The sequence below is a fragment of the Gracilinanus agilis genome, chromosome 2 (genome assembly GCF_016433145.1).
Source record: "Gracilinanus agilis isolate LMUSP501 chromosome 2, AgileGrace, whole genome shotgun sequence".
NCBI classification, from domain to species: Eukaryota; Metazoa; Chordata; class Mammalia; order Didelphimorphia; family Didelphidae; genus Gracilinanus; species Gracilinanus agilis.
The window spans coordinates 570,653,336-570,663,827 of NC_058131.1; the positions used below are offsets into that span (position 1 = coordinate 570,653,336).

A 10,492-nucleotide genomic window follows, 5' to 3' on the forward strand; every position below is an offset into this window, starting at 1 on the left:
CACTCACTCACTCACTCACTCACTCACTCACTCACTCTCACTCACTCACACCGAGCCCTCGATAGCGCCTACTTTTCCCTGTTTCAAATACACACACAGCGGGCCAGGCCCCGGAGTGAGAAGCAGCCGCCGCCCGTGCCAGTGCCCGTGCCCTGCTCTGGCTCTGGCGCAGGCACCCCCGCCCTCACCTGGGGATGGTGATGCATTTGGTATTGATGTTCTGCGTTGTGATCGCCTTCTCCAGCTCATCCAGCTGCCCTGTCTTCTTAAGCTTCTTAACCAGGCTTTTGACCGCCTTCTCGCACCACTTCTCCTCCTGCCCGTTCTGCTCGCCTTTCTTCCAACCCAGCAGGCGCTTCACGATCGGGGGGGTGAAGGGCAGGATAGAAGACATGGTGGAGGTGGGAGAGGGGGGCTCCCCCCGAAGGGGGAGGCAGGCAGCACACAGAGACGAGGGGGATCCCGGGAGCGGCCGGCCAAACTTCGCTCCAACTCTCTGCTCGAGTCCCAGCGAACTTTCCTCCCGGACCTCGGCGCGGCAAACCTCGGGCCCGCGGGTGGCCTCAGCTTCACCGCCCTCCTCCTCTTCCTTCTCCTCCTTCTCCTCCTTGTGCACTCAAGGGGAAGAGGGAAGGAGGGACGAAAGGAGACGAAAGTCCAAGGCGATGGGGGTGTGGAAGGGCCACGAAAGCAGCAGCAGAAGCAGCGACAACAGCAGCAGCAGCAGCAACAACAAGAGAAGAAAAAAGTTTGCGTTTCCGCACGGTGTACTGTTTGGGTGCCGCCTCTGAGAAGAAAAGTCCAGCCCACGAATCAAACTTTGCTTTACTTGCTCGCTTTGAAGCGCAGATCCTTCCGCCTTCGCGGCCTCCCCTCCTTTAGGCTCCCAGATTTCTTTAGCCCCCTCCCCTCCAGACCTCGGTGTGTGCGTTCAGGCTCCCGCCCCTATCCCAGTCTGTCTCTCATGCAAATCGGCGTGCAGCCTCCTTTCCAAGAGGCTGTCACCGCCCCCTCGCCCGCCGGGGCTCCCCCCCAAACGCGCCGCCCCGCCGTCCTTCCTCCGTGCCACCCCCCACCCCACCCCCGCGCTCGAGGCTGGCCTCGGCTGTGGCGCCCTCTCCGCCCCCTGCTCCCAGAGGAAAGAGACCAGCCCTCAGTCCCACGCCAAACACACCCCCACGTGGGCGTTGGTGCTGTGAGGCGGCTCTCCCGGGAAAAAGCTATAGCCCGCATACTAACCCCCCCCTTTTTTCCTTCTACGTCCCTAGCTCTCTGAAGCCACCTGATGACACCCAGTAGCCCCAGAGAAATGCGAGCGAAAGACTGAGGCTAGAAGAATGAAAAAAAAAAAACTGGGGTCAGTATAGTCTCCCCTTTTCTTTCCCAGGGCAAGCCAACTTGAGAAAACTTTTTTTTAACGTATCATCCTTGCAGTCCAAGGAAATCTGAATGTTCTAAACTTGGGGGGGATGCATATTTCCATGCATACACTGATTGCCCTGTCCTCCTGTCTCCCAAGGCAGACACACTCCTTACTCTAGTTGAAGCAGCCTGGTCCTGTTCAAACCATTTCTCTTTTATTCTCTGTAAGATACATCTAACCAGCATTTCTAACTGGTTTTGTTGGGGGTAGGGGACGACGAAAAGAAGTGGGAGAGGGATGGCCTTGCGATCTGCTTTTTTTTTTTTTTTTTTAAAGACTTGCTCGCTTTTAAATCCCGGGAGAGTCAAGGTTGGGGATTAGCAATCTTAAAACAGGGAATATTCGTAAACTTTTTACCTTTCCAAACTGAGTGGATGAAATCTGGCTGAGATCCTGGAGATCGTTCAAGCCCCTGTAGGGGAACGCTTTCTCTCAAAAGAGAAAGCGACTTACCCAAGGTCAAACAACGAAGTGTAGCAAGAGTTAGGCCCTTTGACTACAGACTCAGAGTTCTTCAGGTTTGAATCCCAAAATAGTGTGAAGTCTCCCAAAGTTGAGGGTTTTTGAGTCCCAAAGTAATCTCCCCAGAACTAGGGAGAGAAATCTCCAGAAGTTTGGGTTTTTCAGAATTATACTGAGTGAAAAAATGGACAAAGAACTGAAGAGACAGGAACACTAAAGGGGACAGGAAATTGATGGAGAGGGATCTGGAGCACAGAATTCAAGGCTTAAAATTGAAAGCACAATCTTGAGATTGCACCCCAGTCACCTTGGCTTCCCCTAGACGGTCCCCTCCCCAACAATCCCCCCACCACAAGCATACTCACACAAACCACACCAAGTGCCTTTGTTTGTATATTTTTAATAGCAGGAAACCCCTGGGGTGAGAAAAAAAGTTATCTAGGAAACCTGAAGAGGATGTAGAGCCACAAAGCCTGGAGGAGAGCAGAATCCACATAGCCAGCTAACAAGCTGCAGGGGTTCCCAAGATCTCACCGTGGATGACTTAACACATCCTTGTTAGTTAGGCTACTGTTGCTCTGGGTTATTTCTCTCTACTCTCAGCTCTTTTTTAATGTCAACACTGTCCCAGCTGCAGTTCAGTGGGGGGGAAAGTTCTGAACTAGGGGGTCAGCACAACAGGGTTTCTGCTCCTACTTCCGCCCCCTCCTCCACTAAGTTGCATTCATGGCCTTGGCAATTTTCTCATTTATAAAATAAGGGAGTTGCATATTGGATAATCTCTGAAGTGTATCCCAGCTCTAAAAGCCCATGAATTTCTGAAAATCTATTCTACAATCCTTGGTTTTCTCAATCTGCAAAATGGGAATAATTCTGCATTGAGTTTGTGAGAGAATGAAATTGAGTGCCTGATGAAAATATTTGAAAAAACTATGAATGTAGTGAAGCTGTTAGTTGTATTTCATATTATACCTCAGTTCAATCTGGTGTCAACATTGCCACATAGGAATTTAGCAATTGAGCAAGTGACCAAAAAAAAACCATCTTGGGAGTAATCATTAAAATATGATCTCCATGTGATCAACAAAAACAACTATATATCCCAGTTTCCATCTCTGTATTTGCCATTATTGATATTAACATAAACTCAATAAAAATAAATTCAAATAACAATACATGCTTGTGGGGAGGGGGGCATTGATGAAGCACTAAATGCAGGAAGGAGCACTGTGCTTTGGATAATAGGAGGTGTCCAAAAAAGTCCAAGATGTGGGCCCTTTCTTTTAGAACCTGGAAACCTAGTTAGTTGACTATACATGTGAAGACAGTTAATAAATGAATGAAAAAACATTTATGAAACATGTTCGTGAAAGTCACTGTGCTTTGGGATACAGGATAGAGGAGTGGTACAGAAAAAATAGAAATGGAAGTTCAGAAGAAGGAGGGGAAAAGATCACTCTCACCTGAGACAGTTTGATGGAGGAGGATGGAACTAAAGCTGAGTTTTAAAGAATAGATGAGGAGCTGGGTGGATAGAGAGCTGGCCTAGAAATGGAAGGTTTGGGGTTCAAATGTGGCCTCAGATACTTTCTAGCTATGTGACTCTAGGCTTAACCCCAATTACCTAGTCCTTATTGATCTTCCACCTTGGAACCAATACTTGGTACCTATTCTAAGATGGAAGGTAAGTGTTTTATAAAAGAAAAAAAAAAAAAGAAGATTCTAGGCAAAGGTGGACTCTTTCATTGAGGGTAGTGAGGTGAGGGATGTCTTGTTGATCATACTCTGTCAAGTTAATTTGCATCCAAACCCCTTGCAATCTTTATGCCCTGACTATTCCACTAAAGATTGGTTCTTTCAAAAGTCATCAATTACCTCCTAGTCATTAAATCTCTTACAGTGTACCTGATAAAATGGAAAGAAAACCATCTCTGGAACCAGAGGACCTCTGTTCAAATCCCACCTCAGACACTTGTTTCCTTAACCCCTTTCAAGCTCAAGGCTCTGTCTTTCTTTGACTTCAAAGACTATTATTCTCCTTGTTTTCTTCTTCCTTCTTGAATTGCCCCTTTTGTTTCTTCACTCAGCTTCTTCCTGACTCTGTCTCTGTCTCTCTTTTTGTCTCTCTGTCTCTGTCTCTGTCTGTCTCTCCATCTCTGTCTCTGTCAATGTTTCTGTCTACCTGCCTGTCTGTCTGTTTATTTCTCTCTCAACAATCCCATCTATTCCTGTGTCTTCAGCCTTATCTCTTACAATTGAATCCTAAATCTCTGTCTTCATTCTTGACCCCATTTCTGAACTCTGTACCAGCACCTCCAACCTACTACTAGCTATTTTTTAGTTAGATGTTCTACTATTATCCCAACCAGAATTCATTTCCTCCCCACAACCTGCTACTCCTTCTGACTTCACTATTTCTTTCCTTGGCACCATTGTTTGCTCATTCTCCCACAATTTTAGGGCTCTCTTTGATTCTTTCTTTGCCCTCACCCCTAAATATCTAACCAGGTACAAAATGCTGTCCATTCCACCTTTGCAACATCTCTCATTAACACTGCTTTCTATTACAGGTGCTCATTTACCACACTACTGGACTACCACAAAGTCTTCCTACTTCCCCTCCTCCTCCCATCCTTCCCCAATCTATTCTTGATACCACTGCTAGAATGATATATTTTATTCATTGATCCAGTCATGTCAGTCCTCTACTCAAAAAGCTTCCATTGCTCCCTACTGCCTCCTATTCCTTTCCTGGCACATTCAAGATTTTCCACAATCTGGCCTCCCTCTGTCTTTCCAGACTCATCTAATATTATTCCCCTTCATTCTCCAGCCAAATCAGAGGGGTTTTCTTTCTCCCAAACACGCTAATCACTACCCTTATACCTTCATCCCCACTTTTCCCTATGATTGAATATTCTCTTCTCACTATTTGCCTGTTGAATTCCCACCAATATTTTGAGTTTTAAAAAATAATTCTAATATAATCAATTCAACATTTTTCTTGAAAACCCGTCCTACTTGTCTGATTCTTTCTGGCTTTCCTTCTGTTCCCTTCTGTGGAGTTTTTAAAAAGATTTTTCAGTATCCCTCTTCTCTTTCTTCTTTTCCTTTTTTTGCTACCATGGAAGGGGAGGTGGTGAAGTGGATTCATCATCAGGCTTGAAGTCAGGAAGACCTGGGTCCAAATCAAGTGACCCATAATCACTTCACCTCTGTTTGCCCCAGTTTCCCTGAAAGGGATTATAATAGCATCTACCTCCCATGGTTGTCATGAGGATCAAATGAGATGATAATTGTAAGACAGTTAGCACAATGCCTGGCATATAGTAAATATTATATGACTAAATGGTGCAGTGAATGAGCACTGGGGCTTAGAATCATGAAGATTCATTTTCCTGAGTTCAAATCTGACCTCAGACATTTACTAGCTATATAACTCTAGGCAAGTCACTTAACCTTGTTTGCCTCAGTTTCTCAGATGAGCTGGAGAAGGAAATGGCAAACCACTCCAGAATCTTAGCCAAGAAACCCCCAAATGGAATCATAAAGAGTCAGACTTGACTGAAAATGACTGAACAACAACATGTAAATGTTATCTATTATTTTTTGTATCCTGTTCTCTCTTGCCCATTTCTCTTTTATTGAAAACAAAAACAAAAACAAAAACAAAACTCTTGTAGCAAATATATTTAGCCAAAGGAGACAAATTCACATATTGGCTATGTATGAAAATGTATGTTTTCTCTTGAGTCCATTTTTGTCAATAGGTTGGTCATTGTCCAGATTTCTCAAGTCTTTTCAAGTTATTTTTTTTCTTTATAATTCTGTAATTGTATAAATTGTTCCCCTGGTTCTGCTCACTTTTATATCAATTTATAAGAGCATTTCAAGATTCATCATTTCTTAACATAAACAACAATATTCAATTACTTTCATATGCCACAATTAATTTAGCCTTTCTCCACTAGATGGGAATCACCATTGTTTCCAGGCCTTGACTATCTCAAAAGAAGTATAGATATCCCTTCCACATCTCGACTTTCCCCAGAGCTTTTTCGACATATAGAGGCTTGGCATAGGAAATTAAATGGGAATTTGGGGGGAGTTTTGCAGAAGCTGTAGCTGACATGTGGAGGCCAGCAGATAACACAGAAAAAGTTTGGAAACTCAGAAATCCATAAAATATATGTATAGTATTGTATAATACCAACACATTTCCTCTTTTAATACTATAAATATACACTGTAAACACCCCATAAAAGAAATAGAAAAAATTCAGACTTCTTCTCTGGCATGAAGGGAGGACCAAAACATTTTCCTCTGATTTTCCAAATCACGGGGGCACCATGCCCTAACCTTGAGATGTGGAAGGGATGTTTTTATTTCTTTTTACTGATGCTATTAATATTATTGCCATCAATATTATTATTTAAATGGGTCCCCTCTCTCTTTCTTTGCTTTCTTTGGAGAATCAATAGGCTCAGTACCCACTATGCTTTAAGATAAACCAACATGCTACCTCCTCTAGGACATTTTTCTCACATTAGGGAAGTAGGAGGTAGGGAGAGGCAGGAGGAGAAAGCAGCCTCACATTTTTTTAAAAAAGCTAAAAGTGGCGTCTGGGTGGCTCAGTGGATTGAGATACAGGCCCAGGATCCTGGGTTCAAATGTGGCCTTAACCAGTTACTAAACCCCCATTACCTAGCCCTTATCATTCTTCTGCCTTAGATTGATTCTAAGATGGAAGGTATGGGTTTAAAAAAAAAAAAAAGCTAGAGGAAAAGTCAAGGAAAAGGCGTTGGAGAGGAGATATATCTAGCCATGACCCCTAGATGATTTGGGGTCAAGAGGACTGGGTTTATAATCAGGGAGCTGCCTGTGCAGGGAGCCAGTATGCTTAGGACAGAGCTGCAATGTACAGGTTGTCTATAATGACAGGATGAACCGCGTGGGCAGCCGAGGCTAGCCAGTGCCAAGTCTGAGCAAAAGGGCAGTGTTTGGAGGAATATTTTTAGGTCTCTCTCAGAAGATCGGTAATTGTAGGCTTTGGAGGGGTAGGGGATGAGAAGGCAGGATGGGGTGGGGGGTGTCTTTGCGAGTGTTGATTCTGTTATTTAATTAACTGTAGGTGTTTTAGATGTGTTTGTCTGTGTTCCTGTGTGTAGACATATGTGTTTATGTAGGTTTCCCCTTCATACATGTTCTACATGTCATCTTGTAGACATCTGGCTGTGTTTGTATGTATCTGTGTTTGTGTCTGCTACTATGTATGTAAATAGGTTTTTCCCTTTCCTAATGTTCTTTCATGGGCTGGAGAAAGAAAGAAAGTTAGCTCAAAAATAACCACCTAGGTTCATCCATTCCATGACTCCTAGAAGTCTGTCCCTGAGCCAAGAGACAGATCTGGAGAGATTCTGGAGATTCCAAGAGTTCATTTCATTAAGGTGGACCTAAAAAAACACTAGCCAGATGAAAAATGTGAATTCCAGCAAGCGTTGTGGGAACGGGGCTCGGTTCCCCATTTAGGGCACCCTCCTTGGGTCGGAGTAATTTGCCTGATCTTATAGATATGAACAAAGGCCTGGTGCTGCTCTGTGTGGTCAGACAGATGGAGGGGAAGGTGTGGGAGCTTCCCACCTTTAAAATAGCATACATATATAGACTGGCACATGTACACACTGTCGATTATAAGAAACACACAGTGCTTGTCACTCATGGAAACAGTCTGTGGGGATGAATCAAACTTTGTTTTGTCCTTTTTTTTAAGGCAGGGAAATATGAGAGGGAGTCACATTTCTGACATCAGAGCCAAGCACCCAAACTGAGAAATAAAAATACTAGCTCATTAAGACATAAACTGTCATACCTCAGAGCCCAACTAATCCAACCCCTTCATTTTACAAATGAGGAAACTGAGGCCCAGAGAGCCCAAGGAATTTGCCCATAGTCACACAGAGAGTAAATATCAGACCTGGAGGCTGAACTCGTGTTGGATTTCAGAGATAGTGCACTTTCTGCTGTGCCAAGGAAAATTGCACAGGAAATATGGTTGAGTGGCTGAAGCACCGATTCAGAGCCTCCTTCTATGTTTGTTACCTATATTACCCTGGACAGATATTTTAACCCTTTGGGGTCTGAATTTCCTCGCCTGTAAAAAATGTCTGGAGTTAAACTAGGGCAGCTAGGTGGTCCAGGGGGTAGAGTACCAGACTTGTAGTCAGAAAGACTCCCCGTCCTGAGTTCAAATCTGGTCTCAGATACTTTCTAGCTGTGTTATCCTGGGCAAGTCATTTAACCCTGTTGGCCTCAATTTCCTCCTCTGTAAAATGAGCTAGAGAAGAAAATGGCAAATTGCTCCAGTATCTTTGCCAAGAAACCCCCAAATGGGGTCATGAAGCTATAGGTATATCTAAAAAATGACTAAACAGCAAAACTAGATGACCTCTAAGTTTCTCACTCTGAATTCTATAGAATAATCTTTAATCCTTCTTATCTCCTTGCCTGGTCTCTACAAGATGAACCCAAAGCAACTATGAATTGGAAACAAAAGTGATCCTTTTAAAGATCTCCCATGAGGTTTCCCTAATGTCAATGAAATCAGAGGTCCAATCCCTAACCCCTTATTAAATAAAAATAAAAACCTGAATAAAAAAAAATAAAGATCTCCCATGACCGAGGTAGCAGGCCAACCATTATTCCCGTTCAGTAGGGTCCATCTGTGTGGTGTGCCATTTGGGAGGAGGAGGGACTCACAACTCAAAGCCGTTTAGGCATTATCCATTTATGCGTCTGAGTCCTCAAGACTTTCAGACTCTGGAAAGGTACCTATTAAAATGCAATATGTCCCCATCAACAGCTAGCAACTCCTTATGCCTTAGAAGAGAATCCTAGTCTAAGTAGTTTAGGGGCAAGGACCCTGCCTAGCTTGGGAAAATCCTACTGGAAGTTGAGTCAATAATAAGCATTTATAAGCCCCTACAATAATCTCACAATCTAACATGCATGTGTTTATTCCTTGGGGCAGAGGAGGAATAATATACAAATAGCTACGTACATGCAGGATAACTTGGAGACAATTTCAGAATATTGTTGTCCAGTCTTGTCCAACACCATTTGGGGTTTTCTTGGCAAAGGCACTGGAGTAGTTTGCCATTTCCTTCTATAGCTCATTTTTACAGATGAGGAAACTGAGGCAAATAGGGTTACTGGTGTCCCACAACTAGTGTCTGAGGCAGATTTGAACTCAGGTCTTCCTGATTCCAAGCCCAACTGCTCCCTGTACCACCTAGCTATTCCATGTAGCTGGGGCCAGGTTATGAAGGGCTTTGAAAGTCAAACAGAGGATTTTATATTAGGTCCTAAACTTTATCTAATAGGGAAATGGCCTGAAATGCTTTTTTTCTGGAATGAAAAAAGGGACTCAAAATGGAAACACCAGGGGGGTGGCGTGAGCAGTTTTGCTTATTTTCCAATGTTGATGGTAGGGTAGTGAGAGAGCCTGCCCTCCTCCTCACACACATACTTATTTGACTGGTGGCCTTTGTCAGTCAGTACTACCTCTACCTGCAGAGAACCACTCCTTGATGCAGTGAAAGAGATAGCTGGATGGCTCAGCGGGTTAAAGTGTTAGACTTGGAGTCAGGAAGAACTGGGTTCAAATCGAGCCTCAGACACTTCCTAGCTGTGTGACCCTGGGCAAGTCACTTAACCTTGCTTGCCTCAGTTTCCTCATCTATAAGATGAACTAGAGGAGGAAATGGCAAGAAAACTCCACAGACAGCATTGACATGCAATGGTCCATGGGATCACAGAGAGTCAAACTTCACAGTGGAAAGATTTGGTTGGGATTCAGAGGATATGGGTTCAAGAGACTAAATCTTTTGATAAATCTTCCAAGGAAAATCCACTCAAAAGGACAAGGGGGCATCTTCTGAATTTTAACATGATCTCAAGGGGTGCTGATGTAAGATTCAAGCTCTCTATGGCCTCTTATTTCTGCTTCAGTTCAATCCACTTCCTTTTCTTTTTCTAGCAATCTCACTGATGTGTTTTCTTACAAGGAAGTCATTGACAGTAATATGTTTCAAATTGTCATCATCATAATAATAGCTAGCATTTATATGGTATTTTAAATTTCATAAAGAATTTTACAATTATTATCTTGTTTGATCCTCACAGCTCCTGGGAGGTAGGTGCTATTATTATGTCCATTTTACAGATGAGGAAACAGCATAAAATATCCAGGATCACATAGCTAGTAAGTGTCTAAAGTCAGATTTAAATTCCAGTCTTTCAGACTCCAGGCCAGTGCTCTATCTTCCACTACTTAACAATCCCAGCTTCCTCATTTTTTGAATTTGGAAAATATGTGCATAATTTTCTAGAAATAAAACCCTAATGAAGCCTTTAAAAAACACTTACCTTCTGTCATAAAATTGATACCAAGTATCAGTTCCAAGGTAGAAGAGAAGTAAGGTCTAGACAATTAGGGTTAAGTGACTTGCTCAGAGTCACACAGTCAGGAAGTGTCTAAGACTACATTTGAACCCAGGATCTCCTAGCTGAAGGCCTGACTCACTATCCATTGAACCACTCAGCTGCCTG

At 43.4% G+C, this 10,492-nt stretch overlaps 1 protein-coding gene across 2 annotated transcripts in view; it reads right to left on the bottom strand.

The window, feature by feature from the left end:
- SMAD3 (SMAD family member 3) overlaps positions 1-567 on the bottom strand; it is a 172,925-nt gene extending 172,358 nt beyond the window's left edge. For both annotated transcript variants that reach the window (XM_044665333.1, XM_044665332.1), the window contains exon 1: positions 189-567. In XM_044665333.1, coding sequence (XP_044521268.1) covers positions 189-394 — 206 coding nt within the window. In that variant the 5' untranslated portion in view covers positions 395-567. The remainder of the gene's footprint in view (positions 1-188) is intronic.
- Between the last annotated feature and the right edge of the window lie 9,925 nt (positions 568-10,492).